Source organism: Oncorhynchus mykiss, chromosome 13 (assembly GCF_013265735.2).
Source record: "Oncorhynchus mykiss isolate Arlee chromosome 13, USDA_OmykA_1.1, whole genome shotgun sequence".
Lineage (NCBI taxonomy): Eukaryota > Metazoa > Chordata > Actinopteri > Salmoniformes > Salmonidae > Oncorhynchus > Oncorhynchus mykiss.
The window spans coordinates 27,377,854-27,401,092 of NC_048577.1; the positions used below are offsets into that span (position 1 = coordinate 27,377,854).

Genomic DNA, 23,239 nt, shown 5'->3' on the forward strand with positions numbered 1-23,239 from the left:
TCCTGATACTGGTTAGTACACTCAGCCCTTGCCTCCCAGATTGCCGTGCCCCACTCACGAGCCCGTCCAGTAAGGAGAGATATGACGTAGGCGACACGAGCAGTGCTCCTGGAGTAAGTGTTGGGCTGGAGAGAAAACACAATATCACACTGGGTGAGGAACGAGCGGCATTCAGTGGGCTCCCCAGAGTAACACGGCGGGTTATTGATTCTGGGCTCCGGAGATTCGAAAGCCCTGGAAGTGGCCGGTGGATCGAGGCGGAGATGGTGAACCTGTTCTGTGAGGTTGGAGACTTGGGTGGCCAGGGTCTCAACGGCATGTCGAGCAGCAGACAATTCCTGCTCGTGTCTGCCTAGCATCGCTCCCTGGATCTCGACGGCTGAGTGGAGAGGATCCGAAGTCGCTGGGTCCATTCTTGGTCGGATTCTTCTGTTACGGTGCGTGAATGAGGACCCAAAAGCGAATTAACGTAAACAGAGCTTCTTTAATAACAAAACAAACGTAGGCTCAGATGGACCGGCAGATTCCGACAGGACAGGACAAGGTTGCAGCAAACATGACGATAGTCTGGTTCAGGCATGAATAACACAAACAAGAATCCGACAAAGACAGGAACAAAAACAGAGAGAGATATAGAGGACTAATCAGAGGGAAAAAGGGAACAGGTGGGAAAAGGGGTGACGAGGTAGTTAGGAGGAGACAAGGAACAGCTGGGGGAAAGAGGGGGAGAAAAGGTAACCTAATAACGACCAGCAGAGGGAGACAGGGTAAAGGGAAAGGACAGAAACAAGACACAACATGACAATACATGACATGTCTTTCATAATTTGGTCAGATATACTTGGATGTGTAGTGTCAGCATTTGTTGCTGGTGTGTCATCTTGCCAATGAAGTTTACTATCTTGCCAATGAAAAAAATCATAAAAGTAGTGGGCTTTGATGAATGAGCCATCTGATTCAGTTAATGATGGAGCAGAGTTAGCCTTTTTTCCCAAAATTGTATGTAAGGTTCTTCAAAGCTTTTTATTATCATTCTTTGTCATTTATCTTTATTTCATTGTGTCGTTTCTTCTTTTTATTCAGTTCAGTCACATGATTTCTCAATTTGCAGGATGTTTGCCAATCAGTTGTTCAGCCAGACCTATTTGCCATTATTTTTCCCTCATCCTTCTCAACCATACCATTTTTCAATTCCTCGTCAATCCACTGGGATTTAACAGCTTTTACAGTCAAAACTGTCAAAGTATTGTCTGTGAGTATAACAGAACTGATATTGCAGGCGAAAATCAAACCAGGAAGCGGTTTCTATTTTGAAAGCTCCATGTTCCATAGCCTGCCTTCGCTCCATTTAAAGGGATATCAACCGGATTCCCTTTCCTATGACTTCCCCATGTTGTGAACAGTCTTTACACATAGTTTCAGGCTTTAATTTAGAAAAATTAGCGACAAAGATCAGATCACGTCAGAGGTTTGGCAGGGTCGCCAGCAGCGTTTTTCATGCGCAACAGAGTGTGTCAACCATTTTCTCTCTCAATCCTACTGAAGAAACTACAGTCCTCTTGACATCTTATTGATTATTTATTAAATAAAACAGCTTGAGTGCCATTACTTTTCCCTCATCCTTCTCAACATACCATTTTTCAATTCCTCATCAATCCACTGGGATTTAACAGCTTTTACAGTCATTTTCTTAAAACCTCTTGAGACTAGGGTGCAGTATTTAGATTTTTGAATGAAAAACGTGCCCAAAAAGAAACTGCCTATTTCTCATGCCCATAATCTAGAATATGCATATAATTGACAGCTTAGGATAGAAAACACACTAAAGTTTCCAAAACTGTCAAAAATATTGTCTGTGAGTATAACAGAACTGATATTGCAGGCGAAAATCAAACCAGGAAGTGGTTTCTATTTAGAAAGCTCCATGTTCCATAGCCTGCCTTCGCTCCATTTAAAGGGATATCAACCGGATTCCCTTTCCTATGACTACCCCATGCTGTGAACAGTCTTTAGAAATAGTTTCAGGCTTTAATTTTGAAAAATTAGCGACAAAGATCAGATCATGTCAGAGGTTTGGCAGGGTGCCAGCAGCGTTTTTCGTGCACAACAGAGTGTGTCAGCCATTTTCTCTCTCAATCCTACTGAAGAAACTACAGTCCTCTTGACATATTATTGATTATTTATTAAATAAAACAGCTTGAGGATTGATTATAAAAACGTTCGACATGTTTCTCACGAACTTCACGGATACTATTTGGAATTTTTGTCTGCCTCGTTGTGACCGCTCGAGCCTGTGGGATTTCTGGACATACGGCGCCAACCAAATGGAGGTATTTTGGATATAAAAATAATCTTTATGGAACAAAGGGAACATTTATTGTGTAACTGGGAGTCTCATGAGTGCAAACATCCGAAGATCATCAAAGGTAAGCAATTATTTTTATTGCTTTCTGACTTTTGTGACCAATCTACTTTTATGCTAGGTGTTGTCGTGGCTAATCATTTAAAAATATGACACTTGCAAGAACCTGTGAATTCAATAATATACTTTTAATACAACGTATTGCAAGCCGGAGTGGTTCGCGGAACACACACACTTTTTCAGAGCACTCGCATACAACATATGAGTCCATCCCACATGCAAATGAAGTTGCATCCCAATCTGTGCATCCTGCTTGTTCAGCCCAATAACGCCCATATCTGCTTTCCGTCAGATTATAATGGTGACAAGACCCTTGCTTTTTCCCTGCACTCAGCTTAATGCGTTCTTCTGTTTGTGTGTTATCTAGGGTCAGCAGACTATGTGTCTCCTCTGTTTTTAGCGTGCTCAGCTGTCCCATACTCTCATGGCCTACTCTGGTCTCCTGTCCTATACAATAGACAATGCATTTTACAAGAATGGCAAATGCACTCTATAAGTGTATCTTTCTCTTGTGTTACAGTATTGTGTTCCTCCATATATGTACATCATTCTCCCATAGTGTATGTGATTTTTTGTCTACTGAGATGTTCTTATATAAACGCTTGGATAGCTTTTTCCAAAAAGCTTTATTGAAATCTGACACGCCAGGTGGATTAACAAGCTAAACTGTGTTTTACTAAATTGCACTTGTGATTTCATGAAAATGAAATTTATTTCGAATTTGGCGCTCTGCAATTCAGCTGAAGTTGATGACAATTATCCCGCTAAAGGGATAGGTGCACCAAGAGGTTTTAATGGGTGCATGCTTATTAGTAACTGGGATAAGCAATTTCATAAATGCGTGCAGCATCTGGTTTCTCCTCATTACTCACCACAGAGCAGCAAATATTATTTACATCAACATAGGAATCCCCCGTTTTATTAAATAACTGAGACACACAAATGACTCGAGGGAACAAGAGAGAAAAAAACTCTTCCTTAGCATTCTCCTCACTCTGCTGCTGGCCTTCTGACGTTACGCTCCTGAAGTTTCCAGTAAAAGGCTCCAACAGCAGTCGGCAACCATTTCCATTTGTAGTGCCAATTTATCTGACCATTTCTACTGATCTGGTGCCAGTTATGATTTTCATATGCACATTTTACTGGAACAGTTTCCTTTAATTTATAATAGTAAAAATAATTATAATAGTCTTTATCTCAAAATCATGATCTGTGGTTAATATGTATTCTACGTATATAAATCAAAATAAAAATTATACAAATCTAAATAATTTTTATTGCCATTGCCAACTATGTAAAAATAGCCTACATAAAGCCAACAAATAAAAACAGCTAGAAAATATCCAGATAAAAATAAATCACATTGGCTGCGCATGGCCTGTCTACATAGAACTTGAAACAATATATCAACTACCACCTAGGTCTGTCCGAAATGTGATAGCAACATTGTATAAAATATTCTGGGCCCTCAGTTTCCTGCACCAGTGAGTTTGGGACAGACACAGCTGTAGGCTATTTGTGAAAGGGATAAGAAGTTATCAGGTATTTTATGACATTTCCACTGGATCAGAGGATTACATTTTCCCCTTTCATGTCGAGTGGTTATCAAGAGTGAGAGCTGGAAATATTTTACAAATACTTTGAGGAACTATTGTCATTCGCCAATTGATTTTAGTAAGACTTTGTTTACTTGCTGTTTGAGGTGAAGAAAACATTACTTTGAGAAGCTCCACAAATCATTAGTGGTGGTGCGTAAATACTATCAGACATCCCCAAATAGGTGCATCGTTCTCTGCCCTCTGTTTGCTAAAACGCAATTTGGTTGCAGAAACTCCTCCATGCTAATGTGGAAACCACTAGTTATACCAATAACATAGACTTACTGTAGGACCCGTAACTTCACCTAACATAGACCTACAGTAGGAACCATAACTTCTCCTAACAACAACATAGACCTACTGTAGTACCTATAACTTCACCAAACAATAACATAGACCTACTGTAGGACCCATAAGTTCACCTAACAATAACATAGACCTACAGAAAGGTGCCTATATTGGAGACCAAAAGTTGTCTGGCACATTGCTTAGGATTTCAACAACTTTAAAAACGTATTTCTAGCATACATACGTCGATGTTACTACTAACGTGAAAACAAGACAAAATATGACTTGTTGTTCACTTGACTGTCTTAAGACAAATGTCAAATAATTAACATTCATTACTGACGTCATTGTTTGTTTAACATCATGGCTACGGTGTTGGCATCACCTTTATACAGTGGATTTTTGCTGTGGATTTTTGCTGTTATGGGCCTTAAACCATCTGTTTGACTTTTTGTTCACACAGGAGAGAGACATGACTATCGTGGATCCTCTGGGGGGCCTCAACAACCTCATGATGCTGATGAGAAAGAGAATATTCTCTCCACGTCAAAACACCTCAAGAAACACCAGCAGAGACCCACAGGGAAGAAATCTCATTGCTGCTCTGACTGTGGGAAAGGTTGCAAATCTTCATCAGAACTTAAAATACACCAGAGAACACACACAGTAGAGAAACCATACTGCTGCTCTGACTGCAGGAAGAGTTTCTTAAGATCAGATTCACTAAAAATACACATGAGAATTCACACTCGAGAGAAACCCTATAGCTGTGATCAATGTGGGAAGAGTTTTACTACATCTAGCTTTATGACTGTACACCAGAGAACACACACAGGAGAGAAGCATTGTAGCTGTAATCAATGTGGGAAGAGTTTTCCTACATCTAGCCAGCTGACTTCACACCAGAGAACACACACAGGAGAGAAACCTCTTAGCTGTAATCAATGTGACAAGAGATACTCTGATAAAATATCCCTGATTAAACATCAGAAAATACATGAAGGAGTTGTTTAATGATATCATTGAAATAATGTCACAATGTAGAATGTTTTAACATTGCAGTAGGAGTATTTTAATGATGTCACAATGTAGAATGTTTTAACATTGTAGTAGGAGTATTTTAATGATGTCACAATGTAGAATGTTTTAACATTGTAGTAGGAGTATTTTAATGATGTCACCATGTAGAATGTTTTAACATTGTAATAGGAGTATTTTAATGATGTTCTACCTTATCGTTTGCCCTGTTCAATTGATTGCAGCATGATATGGATATTAGCCTCAGGGGAAAATCCAGGCTCTGAATTGAAAGAGTATTATTTAACAAAAAGTGACTAACAAAAAAAAGAGCTGTGTTACACTTACTGCGTTGGTGACCCACTTGAATCAAAATGCAACACTTCAAAATGTAGCTAGCTTTTTTCTACAAGTGAAAAAAAAAATACAGGTAATATGATAATTGTTGCAGATGTTTGTGTAAAAACACAAGGACGCAGTATAATAAATTGGTCTATTATCTATTTTATTAACAATCTAACATCACTCCAGTATTTATTTACAACATTCATGTGATAATTGTCTTTATTCCACTACTGAAGAAGCATGACTCAAATCATCTACTCATATTTCAAACATTCAGCCTGACAAAATATTTTTTTTTTATTGTTCCATGCCTCACCATTAAGTAAATTATTGTCAATGCATATTAACAAAGGGGTGTACATTTGGTTTTGATTTTCATATTTACAATTTGTAATATTTAGTAATCATAATTATTTAATGCAACCAGTTGACCATTTTTGGTACAATTATATTGACAATGTTGCCCTGCTTTTTGGTACAATTATATTGACATTGTTGCCCTGCTTTTAGAATATCTAAATTCATTCTCAGATGTGCCAACCCAAATGTACTAGAGCGTGACATTGGGGACTGGGCCCCGATCCAACAACATGCCTATCTACTGAACCCTGAAAAGAGAGAGAAGCTCCGCAGTGAGGTGGAAAGTTACTACGGATATTGCAGGTGTTGGTTTCTGATTGTCTCAAGGGTGGGCAGTCAGCAAGTTTAGGGTTTAGCCAATGCTTTGCCATGGAACACAATTTATTTTGTTCCAAGAGGACGAGAGTTCTAGAAGCTTGTGGGGTAAAAATATAGGATATATTTGTCTTAAGGTGGAAGGTGTTACAGGCTTTGGTTTTTCCATTTTTGTTTTGAGGTTGGACTTTAGCACGTCTAGTACGTTAGCACTGATTGGTGTCACCTCGTTAGTCAGTATGTGTTACACCTGTGCTGGTGTAGCAGTGTAATGTTGTTCCACCTAGATTATGCACCAAGCTGCACACAAGGACCAATTCAAATAGGCCAGGTCAAGGGGGGATGTTAATAATTTGATAATAATAATTCAGTGTATTTTTAAAAATGTAATTACAGCTGCATAGCTAACGTTTTTCTTTGGTGTACAAACACTTTTTCATATCAATATTGTACATACATATGATTGTAAAAGTTTTGTATATTTTGGTTTGGCCCATCGCGGGTTATCTGTATTTTCATACCCCCTTATTGTTCTCTTTTGTCTGACCTTCGGCTCGCAAGGTATGTTGTCCTTGGCTCCGAAATTGTTTAATATAAAACCGTCCTAATGTTACACATTGTACTGTTATGCTACCATAAGTTTGTTACAATGTGGACTGTATAAAGATTTATGTTAACAAGTTTCACAAAGCTCACTAACTAGGGTATCTATTGTAACTTATGAGTACTTGGGACAGTGTTTGAGTGAGTGTCCATGTGCTTGCGCAGGTGCCTGAGAGCTAGGACTGCGCCAAGGGTTAACATAATGTGTGTTGTCTCTTCGTGTGCAGGGCAAAAAAAAATAATTCAACTAGCAGACCTTCAGTTGTGGCAGCATCCTAATTAAAAGTACACAACGCAGAATGAACCACGCTACACTGGCTTGTCCATCTCGTTAGTGGGAAGGTGTTTCACCTGAGCTGGTCCAGGTTCTATTTAGAGATTGTCTGTCCCAGTGCTCCAGTTGTCTTGATAGATGTGGAGAGTCAACACCTTTAGTTGCTCCACCTTTTTGGTTTACTTCCTGTCTTTAAGTTTGGTGTGGCTTTTTCTTTTGTTTGCCTCTTCTTGGGCAGATTTAGTGGGTCTCATGGTGGGTGTCTTTTAGGTCACAGTTGTTGTTACCAGTCAATTTTCAATCGTGTCTTCCAGAGCTCCTCCTAAAAAACAAGTTACTGTATGTTTTGTGTTGGATGAAGCATCATATTAATATTTTAATCAATGGCATTTTCTTGCAATTAGTCTTTCAGTTAGTTTTTTTATCCTCAATATTTCTGTTTATTTTCATTGTTTTTTCCTGTGAAGCCATTGTGTTGCATCCATGTCTGAAATGTGCTGTATAAATAAAGCTTGATTTGATTTGAACATATTGCAAAACAAATTATCCCAATGACTGACCAATCAACAGACTATTGGTCCATCTTCGTATGAAAATCAGTATCAATCCCACTTTTCAAGCCTGCTGAAGGCGTGGTGGAGTGGTAAACACCACCCCCGGCTCTACCAGGGGCTTGAGGTGGTCTCTCACAGCTCTGATTATGTCATGCTCTGTGGCCTTGCCGTTCCATTTCTTGACTGCCCTTGCAACACAGAAACACATTTAGTCATATTATATAAAACACTCAGAGTAATGGATATGGAGCATCTATGGCCTCAGTTACACCTAATATCTAACTAAATGCTTGTGTTCTTAGCTCCAACAGTACATTATTATCTAACTAAATGCTTGTGTTTCTAGCTCCAACAGTGCAGTAATGTCTAACTAAATGCTTGTTTATAGCTCCAACAGTCCAGTAATATCTAACTAAATACTTGTGTTCATAACTCCAACAGTGCAGTAATATCTAACTAAATGCTTGTGTTCCTAGCTCCAACAGTAATATCTAACTAAATGCTTGTGTTCATAGCTCCAATAGTGCAGTAATATCTAACAATTTCACAACAAATACCTAATACACGCAAATCTAAGTAAAGGAATAAGAATATATAAATATATGGATGAGCGATGTCAGTGGCATAGACAGATACAGTAGAATAGGATAGAATACAGTATATACATATGACATGAGTAATACATAGAATAAGATACAGTAGAATAGGATAGAATACAGTATGTACATATGAGATGAGTAATGCATAGACTAAGATGCAGTAGAATAGGATAGAATACAGTATATACATATGAGATGAGTAATACATAGACTAAGATACAGTAGAATAGGATAGAATACAGTATATACATATGAGATGAGTAATACATAGACTAAGATAGAATACAGTATATACAGTATATATATATATATATAATACAGTATATATGAGATGAGTAATGCCAGATATGTAAACATGGAAAGATAGTGATGGTGCTCAGTGACGTTGTTGCAAATGGTGGGGAACAACCAATTTTGGCATTTTTTAAATAATTTTACCCCCATTTTTTTCTCCACAATTTCGATATTGTGATGTCTACAGTGCTGTTGGTTGGTCGTCATTGACCTTGCGTAGGCTTAAACACTGGTATACACTGATTTTTAAGGCCATATTGGGTAAAATGCCATTTTATCTCTGTTCTTTTTTTGTCAGATCGGTAAATAAATATAAATTACGGTCCCCTTCTCATTTGCTTCTAACAGTACCAAAGATTTGAGCAGGTCATGGTAGAAATTGTTTTAGTTACTCAGCTCTGTGGTCCTGGAATTCTCTCCTGAACATTTTAAAATTTGATGATCTAGTTTCGTTGGTGGAGCTTAAACACTTGATCGATGTATATATCATAGAAGAGTGTAATTGTGTTTAGGACAGCTGTTTTTAGTCAAGACTATCGTGTTTTTAACGTAAAATGTTATTGTTGTACTGTGTGTGTGTTTATAGCTTTGTTTAATGTTGTGTTAGTGTATGTAAGTTGTTTTGTCTGAAACTTTGTTTCCCCTGCTGCTATTGGACCAGGTCTCTCTTGGAAAAGAGATGTTATCTCAATGAGAAAAACCTGTATAAATAAAGGTAAAATAAAAATAATAATATTGTCTCATTGCTGCAACTCCCCAAAGGGCTCAGGATTCGAAGGTCGAGTCATGCGTCCTCTGAAACATGACCCGCCAAACCGCGCTTCTTAACAGCTGCCCGCTTAACCCGGAAGCCAGATGCACCAATATGTTGGAGGAAACACTGTTCACCTTTCGACCGAGGTCAGCCTGCAGGCGCCACAAGGAGTCGCTAGAGTAGTAAAGCCCCCCCCGGGCCAAACCCTCCCCTAACCCGGGCAACGCTTGGCCTATAGTGTGCTGCCCTATGGGACTCCCGATCACAGCAGGTTGTGGTACAGCCCGGGATCAAACCTGGGTCTGTAGTGATGCCTCTAGCCCTTCAATGCAGTACCTTAGACTGCTGCACTACTCGGGTATAACCTTTTTTTTTTTACCAATTCCGATGGTTGCTAAAAGTGGGATTTTGACATTATTACCGTTATATCAACACACTTGACACTCCCAACTATCAATGTCTTTGGCACCGTAGACATCAAGTCACTTGACAATAATGTTTCATACAACGTTGCATTCCATGTTTGAAAGGTCTATCATTTTCATTGAAGACAATCAAAAGTTAACATTCCATCAAATTTTAATTCAAGGCTGAGTCTCAAATAGTCGCCTGTCCATTTTAATAGCCGGGCAATGGCACACATTATAGCAAATACATTTTGGGTCTGAATTAAAGGAGCTACAATCATAATTTAATTACATGTTTTAAATAAAATGTCCATAATATCTGCAGTAATAGTGGAATGATCGTGTTTCACAATATTCCTAAACAAAAAAATAATCTCGATCTTCTATTGTGTTATTTACTGTACGTTTGTTTATTCCATGTGTAACTTGTAACTTCTATTGTGTTATTGACTGTACGTTTGTTTATTCCATGTGTAACTTGTAACTTCTATTGTGTTATTGACTGTACGTTTGTTTATTCCATGTGTAACTTGTAACTTCTATTGTGTTATTGACTGTACGTTTGTTTATTCCATGTTGTTTTTGTTGCACTGCTTTTCTTTATCTTGGCCAGGTCACAGTTGTAAATGAGAACTTGTTCTCAACTGGCCACTAGGTTAAATAAAGGAGAAAAAAATAACACATAATAATACATAAAAATGTAGGAGCAGTATAGACCTAGTCTGTTCATTATATACATCTACATGATGTATTGTTACACCATGTAGGAGCAGTATAGACCTAGTCTGTTCATTATATACATCTACATGATGTATTGTTACACCATGTAGGAGCAGTATAGACCGACAGTAGCTGGCTACTTATTTAGATTTAGTTGGACTTAATGAAACTGCCTTTAATGTTCTGTAGTAAACATTTTTTATTAGCACTAATCAATCAACACTTTCTTGTCTTTGTATGTCTCAATATAATAATATTATTTAATTAAATCCATTTTAAAATAATCTTTATCTGAAGATAAAATATGATCCTCAAGTGCGTTTCCCCTCCAGTCAGCAGACGGCGGATGTGCGTCTTTCAGGCGACGCTTCGAGCGTGACGTGTAATCTAGTGGACGGTTCTTCAGAAACAGCTCGTCAACCACCTCGGTAGCTTGCTAGCCAACATAGCCGAAAGATTCAAGCTATTTAGACGCTTTTGGTGTATATTACCTACTGTGTTTTAGACACACTTATATCGTATCTACTTGTTTACCTATTTAATTTAATATTACGTTACTTTGTATTAGTCAGCTATAGTAGCTGGCTGGTTAAGTTAGCACTAGTCTAGTCGCTAATGATAGATAGCTAACATCCCCGAACATGAGCTCCCTAAACTACTCCCCTCCTGTTAAAGAAGATGAGGTCTGCTGGACGGAGAAAGAAGCTTTGGGGCTGAAGATTGTCGTGAAAGATGAGAAGGAAGAGGAGGATGTCACAGTAAAACAACAAGTAGAGTGTGAGGCTGTTACAGTGAAAGAAGAGAGAGACGTTCCAGTTAAAGAAGAGGAAGCCGCGTTCAGAGTGAAAGAGGAGGAGGATGTTACAGTAAAGGAAGAGAAAGAGGAGGATGCAGTTTTCAGAATGAAAGAGGAGGGGGAGATGACTGTCACATTGAAAGAAGAAGAGGTGGAGAAAGGAGATCTGATTAACACCAGTAAGTTCCGCCTTAAATTTGTTTTTAACTTTGGATATTCGTAGTTCCCTCGTCAATACCTCTTCAACAGAGGGCCCTGGGATGATGACTGATATGTCTAGAATCAGACGACGTAGAGAACAACAACCCCTTGTTTTCTCCGTTCCGTTTCCAAAAAGTGACTTAACATATATAATTGAGAAGGGTCTATCTGCTGACCGCAGAATGGGGGGCACGGCATGTAGTGATTTTAATGTAGTGATGATTTACTACACACCGTGCCCCCCAATAGTGCCATGTGAGAGTTGGGTTGGCTCCACCAAAGATTATGGATATACTGACAAGATGTCTCTCTGCCCTAACAAGGGGAGTCGTTGTCCACAAAGCTTCACTGCGGGTTGTCTATCCTTCCTTTGGATTGGTGGATACATCTTATTATTGTAATCTATTGTTTATAATCTATGAGGGTTGTTGACGTCAACCACCTGTATTCAATGGAGAGAGAGAGATGCTAAGCTACTAACATGAATATGCATAGCGATCTGGAGACAACTCCTATAGTGTTTTTATCAAAGTTGTCGGTATGTCACATGTCCACATAACAACTTAATCATTATGGAACTTCTGTTGGATCCAGTAAACCACATGTAGCAAATAAGCCATTCATTTGGTTGTTGACCAAATTCGACACTTTCCACATTGGGTTGATAATTGTTTCCACTTGGATACAACCTACTGTAACCTACTGGCTTGACCTAGAGAGATACAACCTACTGTAACCGACTGGCATGACCTAGAGAGATACAACCTACTCTAGCCTACTGGCTTGACCTAGAGAGATAAAACCACTTGGATACAACCTACTGGCATGACCTAGAGAGATAAAACCACTTGGATACAACCTACTGTAGCCTACTAGCTTGACCTAGAGATTTACAACCTACTGTAGCCGACTGGCATGACCTAGAGAGATACAATCTACTGTAGCCGACTGGCATGACCTAGAGAGATACAACCTACTGTGGCCTACTGGCGGCACCTAGAGAGAAAAAACCACTTGGATACAACCTACTGTAGCCTATTGGCATGACCTAGAGAGATACAACCTACTGTAGCCTACTGGCATGACCTAGAGAGATAAAACCTACTGTAACCTACTGGCATGACCTGGGGCGGCAGGTTAGAGCGTTGAGGTAGTAACCGGAAGGTTGCAAGTTCAAATCCCCGAGCTGACAAGGCACAAATCTGTCGTTCTGCCCCTGAACAGGCAGTTAACCCACTGTTCCTAGGCCGTCATTGAAAATAAGAATTTGTTCTTAACTGACTTGCCTAGTTACATAAAGGTTTTAAAAAATACAACCTACTGGCATGACCTACTGGCATGACCTAGAGAGTTACAACCTACTGTAACCTACTGGCTTGACCTAGAGAGCTAAAGTTTTACATTCCTGGATTTAAAATGAATATTTTCCAGTAATAATGATAATTTGTATCTTCTTATCCACATGTGGGATCCCTCTCCTTTGTTGTCCACTCTACACCAATAACAGACAACTACAATCATACAGCCTGGATGCAGCCTGGATTCGAACCAGGGACTGTAGTGACGCCTCTTGCACTGAGATACAGTGGCTTAGACCACTGCATCCGGGTGTGTGTTAACTATTTAACTGTACTAGAATGTTTAAAATGCAGCTAAAATTTTAAATATCGGTTATCGGAATCATTTTTTGGGGCAAGGATAATTTTGGATATCAGTATTGGTCAAAAAATGTAATATCGGTCTCAGGATATTGCTGCGAGAAAACCCCTCTAAGCTCACACAGCTCTCCTGAACCTTTATCAGATCCTCAGCGATTCACGTCAGCCTCCAGAGAGGTAGTCAGGTGTAAAGTGCTGCAATCATCATGGTGTGGAACTGTTGTTTTCAGTGAGGCAATAACAGGCACAGTCTCGTTTCACAGATTAGTTCAATCTGCTTTGAAAGTATCAGAAACCTCTTCTATTTAGGTCTGAATTGTAGCAACTAACTCAGTTGAAATTAAATCTGTCTCCGATAATAGTAGCTGATGGTCTCGAATAGAGGTCGACCGATTATGATTTTTCAATACCGATACCGATTATTGGAGGACCAAAAAAGCCGATACCAATTAATCGGCCGATTTAAAAATATATATATATAATTATATATATATGTGTGTGTGTGTGTGTGTGTGTGTAATAATGACAATTACAACAATACTGAATTAACACTTATTTTATCTTAATATAATACATCAATAAAATCAATTTAGCCTCAAGTAGATAATGAAACATGTTCAATTTGGTTTAAATAATGCAAAAACAGTGTTGGAGAAGAACGTAAAAGTGCAATATGTGCTATGTAAGAAAGCTAACGTTTCAGTTCCTTGCTCAGAACATGAGGACATATGAAAGCTGGTGGTTCCTTTTAACATGAGTCTTCAATATTCCCAGGTAAGAAGTTTTAGGTTGTAGTTATTATAGGATTATTTCCCTCTATACCATTTGTATTTCATTAACCTTTGACTATTGGATGTTCTTATAGGCACTTTAATATTGCCAGTGTAACAGTATAGCTTCCGTCTCTCTCCTCGCTCCTCCCTGGGCTCGAACCAGCAACAGAACGACCACAGCCACCACATCGAAGCAGCGCTACCCATGCAGAGCGAGGGAAACAACCACCCCAAGGCTCAGAGCGAGTGAAGTTTGAAACGCTATTAGCGCGCGCTAACTAGCCAGCCATTTCACTTCGGTCACACCAGCCTCATCTCGGGAGTTGATAGGTTTGAAGTCATAAACAGCGCAATGCTTGACGCACAACGAAGAGCTGCTGGCAAAACGCACGAAAGTGCTGTTTGAATGAATGTTTACGCACCTGCTTCTGCCTACCACCGCTCAGTCAGATACTTAGATACTTGTATGCATGTATGCTCAGTCAGATTATGTGCAACACAGGACACGCTAGATGATATCTAGTAATATCATCAACCATGTGTAATTAACTAGTGATTATGATTGATTGTTTTTTATAAGAAGTGTAATGCTAGCTAGCAACTTACCTTGGCTTACTGCATTTGCATAACAGGCAGTCAGTCTCCTTGTGGAGTGCAACGAGAGAGAGGCAGGTCGTTATTGCGTTTGACTAGTTAACTGTAAGGTTGCAAGATTGGATCCCCCCAGCTGACAAGGTGAAATTCTCTTTCTGCCCCTGAACAAGGCAGTTAACCCAACATTCCTAGGCCATCATTGAAAATAAGAATGTGTTCTTAACTGACTTGCCTAGTTAAATAAAGATTAAATAAAGGTGTAAAAAAATAAACAAATTGGCAAATCGGCGCCCAAAAATACAGATTTCCAATTGTTATGAAAATCTGAAATCGGCCCTAATTAATCAGCCATTCCGATTAATCGGTCGACCTCTAGTCTCCAATGTTCATTTTAGCGCCCCCAGACAAAACGCACACCCGGTTCAAAGTGCAAGTATCTGGGCTTTCAGTCTCAGGAAAGGGCGGTGATGAAACTGAGTCTTGATTTGAATGAACTCCCCCAAACAAGACCAGATCTTAACAAATCATAGACTTGTATGTTTCACAAGTTTTGCTACACAGTACAGCACAGTAGACAACTAAGTAACTAGATACTCTGTTTGTCTTTGACAGGAGAGAGACCAGACTCTCCCTCTGACAGCGGGAAGAGTCCTTCAGGGGAATCCGACCCAGAGAAGAGTCCTTCAGGGGAATCAGACCCAGAGCAGAGTCCTTCAGGGGATTCAGACCCAGAGAATACACTCTGGAGAGAAGCCTTACCACTGCTCCAAATGTGGAATGACTTTTACCTGGTTAGGGAGCTTGAAAACACATGAGAGAATACACAGTGGAGAAAATCCTTTTCAATGTTCCCACTGTGGAAAGAATTTTACCCAGTTAGAGAACCTAAATCGACACAAGAGGACACACACATGGGAGGAGCCTTACCAATGCTCTCAGTGTGGAAATAATTTTAGGGGTTTATTGAGCCTGAAACAGAATAAGAGAATACGCACAGGAGAGAAGCCTTATCACTGTTCCCAGTGTGAAAATACTTTTAGATGGTTAGGGACCTTGAAAATGCATGCGAGGACACACAGGAGAAAAGCCTTAACAATGCACCATGTGTGGAAAGAGATTTACCCAGTTAAAGTCCATGAAATTACATGGAAGAATACATACAGGAGATAAGCCTTGCCACTGCTCCCACTGTAGAATGACTTTTACCTGGTTAGTAAACATGAAATTTCATGAGAGAATACACACAGGAGAGAAGCCTTATCAATGTTCCCAGTGTGAAAATAATTTTAGGGGTTTAGTGAACCTGAAACAGCATGAGAGGACACTCCCACAAGAAAACCCCTACCAATGCTCCCTGTGTGGAAAGAGTTTTACCAAGTTAGGGGGTCTGACAAGGCATGAGAGGACACACACAGGAGGGGATAAGTCGTACCACTGCTCCCTGTGTGGCAAGAGATTTAACAGGTTAAGGAATCTGAATAAGCATGAAAGAATACATACACAGGAGGAGAAGACACTGCTCTCATTGTGGAAATACATTTTTCCCAGTTAGAGGACCTGGAATCACACAAGAGAATAGAGAGGCTGTGTTCTGATTTATGTTTTTGACTTAGAATGTGTTTTGTTTATTCCACTTTAAATCATACTGTTTATATGAATTCTTACTCAACAATAGAAGTGATTTTGTATTTCGAGACATCTAAAATCAGATTAAATTGTTAATGTGTATTTTGTTTTGATTCGTTGATATATTGGATTCAAGAACCCCTAATGTTCAGTATATGATTTGGATATTTTTAAATGGTGGCCTGAAAAGAGTGATTATTTTCTTCAACAACGAGAAACCCTCTTTTCACGTCACTTTTCATACAGCTACGATCGGAAGTGGCTTTTTTCGTAGCAGGTTAGGATAATTAACGTAGCAGGTTAAGAGACTGAGCTTAAGGTTAGCGAAAATGCTCTCCTGTGGAAATCACTTCCGGTCGTAGCTGTATCAAAGTGGCATGAAAAGAGTGTATCCCCAACAATAACAGCTGGCCACTTTGGTAGCGAGAGAGCCAAGAAAGACAAAATACATATTTTGGTGTATATTACTCACTGTGTTTTAAACACACTTCTGTCATCTTCTGTCCTATAGCTGTAGGCCTCTGTCTGTTATTATAGATCTCTGCTCAGCCTATAAACATGACATTATCTATTATTATAGAGCTCTGATCAGCCTGTAAACATGACATTATCTATTATTATAGAGCTCTGTTCTGCCTGTAAACATGACATTATCTATTATTAAAGAGCTTGTATGAGAGCATGATCATAATACTGTAGTCTTGTCTTTATTATAGAGCTCTGATGTAATCAAACCTATTGTTTTGATGGATTTCTTCTCATTAATCTCTTAATGGATCAATGGTAAAAAAAAAAAACACTACTCAGACGACAAGGGAGCAGAGTGTTCCATGGGTGGCGCTGTAATAAGCATTCAAAGTCTAAGGCCTTTTCTCAATTAGAGTTGCTCATCTCCTCCATCCTTTCTGGTCTTCTCTTGAAAAAGGTCAAAAGGTAATCGAAGAGAGGCACACTTGATGAAAATGTGCTTGTGTAAAATGAGACTCTCCTTCTTTAATCTCGCTTCAGCAAATTATGTTTCCACTGTGGAATCCCAAAATAAATGCTAGTTGGGTCATTCTACTATAAAATATACTATACTACTATATTCCTACTATTATACTATACTACTATATTCCTACTATTATTCTATACTACTAATAATATATATACTATACTACTATATTCCTACGGTTATATACAGTGCCTTGCGAAAGTATTCGGCCCCCTTGAACTTTGCGACCTTTTGCCACATTTCAGGCTTCAAACATAAAGATATAAAATTGTATTTTTTTGTGAAGAATCAACAACAAGTGGGACACAATCATGAAGTGGAACGACATTTATTGGATATTTCAAACTTTTTTAACAAATCAAAAACTGAAAAATTGGGTGTGCAAAATTATTCAGCCCCCTTAAGTTAATACTTTGTAGCGCCACCTTTTGCTGTGATTACAGCTGTAAGTCGCTTGGGGTATGTCTCTCAGTTTTGCACATCGAGAGACTGACATTTTTTCCCATTCCTCCTTGCAAAACAGCTCGAGCTCAGTGAGGTTGGATGGAGAGCATTTGTGAACAGCAGTTTTCAGTTCTTTCCACAGATTCTCGATTGGATTCAGGTCTGGACTTTGACTTGGCCATTCTAACACCTGGATATGTTTATTTTTGAACCATTCCATTGTAGATTTTGCTTTATGTTTTGGATCATTGTCTTGTTGGAAGACAAATCTCCGTCCCAGTCTCAGGTCTTTTGCAGACTCCATCAGGTTTTCTTCCAGAATGGTCCTGTATTTGGCTCCATCCATCTTCCCATCAATTTTAACCATCTTCCCTGTCCCTACTGAAGAAAAGCAGGCCCAAACCATGATGCTGCCACCACCATGTTTGACAGTGGGGATGGTGTGTTCAGGGTGATGAGCTGTGTTGCTTTTACGCCAAACATAACGTTTTGCATTGTTGCCAAAAAGTTCAATTTTTGCTTGTGGCAAACTTTAAACTACACTTTTTTATGGATATCTTTAAGAAATGGCTTTCTTCTTGCCACTCTTCCATAAAGGCCAGATTTGTGCAATATATGACTGATTGTTGTCCTATGGACAGAGTCTCCCACCTCAGCTGTAGATCTCTGCAGTTCATCCAGAGTGATCATGGGCCTCTTGGCTGCATCTCTGATCAGTCTTCTCCTTGTATGAGCTGAAAATTTAGAGGGACGGCCAGGTCTTGGTAGATTTGCAGTGGTCTGATACTCCTTCCATTTCAATATTATCGCTTGCACAGTGCTCCTTGGGATGTTTAAAGCTTGGGAAATCTTTTTGTATCCAAATCCAGCTTTAAACTTCTTCACAACAGTATCTCGGACCTGCCTGGTGTGTTCCTTGTTCTTCATGATGCTCTCTGCGCTTTTAACGGACCTCTGAGACTATCACAGTGCAGGTGCATTTATACAGAGACTTGATTACACACAGGTGGATTGTATTTATCATCATTAGTCATTTAGGTCAACATTGGATCATTCAGAGATCCTCACTGAACTTCTGGAGAGAGTTTGCTGCACTGAAAGTAAAGGGGCTGAATAATTTTGCACTCCCAAATCTTCAGTTTTTGATTTGTTAAAAAAGTAAATGTCGTTCCACTTCATGATTGTGTCCCACTTGTTGTTGATTCTTCACAAAAAAATACAGTTTTATATCTTTATGTTTGAAGCCTGAAATGTGTCAAAAGGTCGCAAAGTTCAAGGGGGCCGAATACTTTCGCAAGGCACTGTATACTATAATATTCCTACTATTGTATATACTAGCTTACTATATTCCTACTATTATAGATACTATACTACTATATTCCTATTATATATACTGTACTATACTACTATAGTCCTACTATTATATATACTATACTTGTTACGGTTTTCTTCTGGTGAAAGAGAGGAGGACCAAAATGCAGCGTGGTTATCTTTATACATCTTCAATGAAAGATGAAAAATACGAACAATTTACAAAACAAGAAACGTGAAAAACTGAAACAGCCCTATCTGGTGCAACAAACACAGAGACAGGAACAATCACCCACGAAATACCCAAAGAATATGGCTGCCTAAATATGGTTCCCAATCAGAGACAACGATAAACACCTACCTGCCTCTGATTGAGAACCACTCTAGGCAACCATAGACTTTCCTAGACTACTTAACTAAACACAATCCCATAAACTACAAAACCCCTAGACAAAACAAACCACATAAATCACCCATGTCACACCCTGGCCTGACCAAAATAATAAAGAAAACACAAAATACTAAGGCCAGGGTGTGACAATACTACTATATTCCTACTTTTATAAATACTGTCCTACTATATTCCTACTATTATATATACTATACTGTACTACTATTTTCCTACTATTATATATACTATACTACTACATTCCTACTATTGTATATACTATACTACTATATTCCTACTATTATATGTACTATACTATACTACTATATTCCTACTATTATCTATACTATTGTATACACTATACTATATTATACTATCCTACTATATTCCTACTATTATATATACTATACTATACGTCCATATTCCTACTATTATATATACTATACTATACTACTATATTCCTACTATTATGTATACTATACTTTATTACCATATTCATACTATTATATATACTATACTACTATATTCCTACTATTATACTATACTATACTACTATTTTCCTATTATTATATATACTATACTACTATATTCCTACTATTATATATACTATACTACTATATTCCTACTATTATATGTACTATACTATTATATATACTATATTATACTATCCTACTATATTCCTACTATTGTATATACTATACTACTATATTCCTACTATTATATGTACTATACTACTGTATTCCTACTATTATATGTACTATACTATTATATATACTATATTATACTATCCTACTATATTCCTACTATTATATATACTATACTATACTTCCACATTCCTACTATTATATATACTATACTATACTACTATATTCCTACTATTATATATACTATACTTTATTACCATATTCATACTATTATATATACTATACTACTATATTCCTACTATTATACTATACTATACTACTATTTTCCTATTATTATATATACTATACTACTATATTCCTACTATTATATATACTATACTTTACTACCATATTCCTACTTTCATGTATACTATACTATACTACTATATTCCTACTATTATATATAATATACTTTACTACAATATTCGTACCATTATGTATACCATACTATACTAATATATTCCTACTATTGTATATACTATACTATACTACTATATCCATACTATTATATATACTGTACTACTATATTTATACTATTGTATATATTATAATATACTACTATATTCCTACTATTATATATACTATACCACTATATTCCTACTATTATACTGTATATACTATACTACTATATTCCTACTATTATATATACTATACTACTAAATTCATACTATTATATGTACTATACTATACTAATATTTTCCTACTATTATCTATACTATACTACTATTATATATACTATACTATATTATACTATCCTACTATATTCCTACTATACTATGCTTCCATATTCCTACTATTATATGTACTATACTATACTACTATATTCCTACTATTATACATACTATACTATCTTACTATATTCCTACTGTTATATATACTATACTACTATATTCCTACTATTATATATACTATATTATGCTATCCTACTATATTCCTACTATTATATATACTGTACTACTATATTCCTACTATTTTATATACTATACTATGCTCTCCTACTATATTCCTATTATTATATATACTATACTATCCTATCTTACTATATTCCTACTATCTGGTGCCTTTTGGATAATTTTATTTTTTTTAATAAAAAGTGTTCCTCATGAGAGACAGTTTTCATCATAGCGCTTGATGGTTTTTGCGACTGCACTTGAAGAAACATTCAAAGTTCTTGACATTTTCTGCATTGACTGACCTTCATGTCTTATTTGAGCTGTTCTTTCCAAAATAATGACTTGGTCTTTTACCAAATAGGGCAATCTTCTGTATACCACCCCTACCTTATCACAACACAACTGATTGGCTCAAATGCACAAAGAAAGGAAAGAATTTCCACAAATTAACCTTTGATTTGAATAACTTTTGACAAGGCAGACCTGTTAATTTAAATGTATTCCAGGTGACTACCTCAGGAAGCTGGTTGAGAGAATGCCAAGAGTGTGCAAAGCTGTCATCAAGGCAAAGGGTAGCTAATTTGAAGAATATCAAATATAACATATATTTTGGTTTGTTTAACCTTTTTTTAGTTACAACATGAATCCATGTGTGTTATTTCATAGTTGTGATATCTTCACAAGAGACTTTCTCACTTGACTGTCTTAAGACAATTGTAAAATAATATTAACATTCATTAAAGACTTCAATTGTTGAACAACATCATGGCTACGCTGTGGGCATCACCTTTTTCAGTGTATTTCTACTGTTGTGTGCCTTTAACCACCTGTCTGACTTATTCATTCACACAGGAGAGAGATGGGACTATCATGGATCCTCTGGGGAGCCTCAACAACCTCATGATGCTGACGAGGCAGAACAGTCTCTCTCCAGGTCAGAACACCTCAAGAAACACCAGCAGAGACAAACAGGGAAGAAACCTCACTGCTGCTCTGACTGTGGAAATATCTTTTCAAAATCATATACATTACAATCACACCATAAAACACACACAGGAGAAAACCCGAATAGCTGTACTCAATGTGGGAAGAGTTTTGTTTCATCTTACTATTTGACTATACACCAGAGAATACACACAGGAGAGAAACCTCATGGCTGTACTCAATGTGGGAAGAGTTTTGCTCAGTCAAGCTGCCTGATATCACACCAGAGAACACACACGGGAGAGAAACCTTATAGCTGTGATCAATGTGGGAAGAGTTTTATTCAGTCAAGTCATCTTAAAGCACACCAGAGAACACACACAGGAGAGAAACCTCATAGCTGTGATCAATGTGGGAAGAGATTTACTCAGTCAGGTGGCCTGATATACCACCAGAGAACACACACAGGAGAGAAACCTTATAGCTGTGCTCAATGTGGGAAGAGTTTTGCTACATCTAGCAATCTGACTATACACCAGAGAACACACACTGGAGAGAAACCTCATAGCTGTAACCAATGTGGGAAGAGTTTTGCTCAGCCAAACAACCTGATATCACACCAGCGTACACACACGGGAGAGAAATGTCATAGCTGTGATCAATGTGGGAAGAGATACTCTCGCAAAAGATCTCTGATCAAACATCAGAAAATACATGCATGAAGTTGTTTCATGATATCAATGAAATAATGTCACAATGTAGAATGTTTTTAACATTGTAGTAGGAGTATTTTAATGATGTCACAATGGCATGATAATGATGGCAAAGTTGTCTAATTACTATGTCATCGTATTTCCAGGACACTATAGTGTCTTCTCAGATAATGGTAGCTAGCTAACTATCCTTTTCACTGTTGTTTAAGCTGCAGTCAGAGTCAGTCAGAATGTCACAACGTAGAACCCTAAACGTTTGTCCCCTGTTCTATTGATTTCAACATGATATGGATATTAGCCTCAGGGGGAAAATCCAGGCTCTGAATTTAAAGAGTACTATTTAATGCAACACTAAAATGCAACACTTCAAAATGTAGCTAGCTGTTTTCTACAAGTTGTCCTCTAACCAGTGATGTTAACATTATTCTCAGATTCCATGTGGTTTTTGAGCTGTTAGTTTTAACAGGACATGCAACCTCATCTTCCTCCTCTCGCGCAATTGATTTCAACATGATATTGATGAGTGATGACAAATAAGTGTTGCGTTCCTTTGTTTAGCGACCCCTACATTTAAATGCATCACTCCAAAATGTAGCTGACTGTCTTCTGCAGGTTGTCCTCTAACCAGTGAGGTAAAAGATATCTCCCGTTTCCATGTGTTTTTTTAGTTGTGTTAGTTTCAACAGCACAA

The 23,239-nt window shown here is 37.9% G+C and overlaps 1 protein-coding gene across 1 annotated transcript; it reads left to right on the top strand.

Moving 5' to 3' along the window:
* Positions 1–10,881: 10,881 nt before the first annotated feature.
* Positions 10,882–22,473, top strand: LOC118938439 (zinc finger protein 239-like; the record flags this gene model as incomplete). The annotated part of the gene is made up of 2 exons (XM_036942402.1): positions 10,882–11,525; positions 21,764–22,473. Coding segments are annotated over exons 1-2 (1,044 nt in total), but the record flags the coding sequence as incomplete, so codon positions are not given.
* Positions 22,474–23,239: the final 766 nt, after the last annotated feature.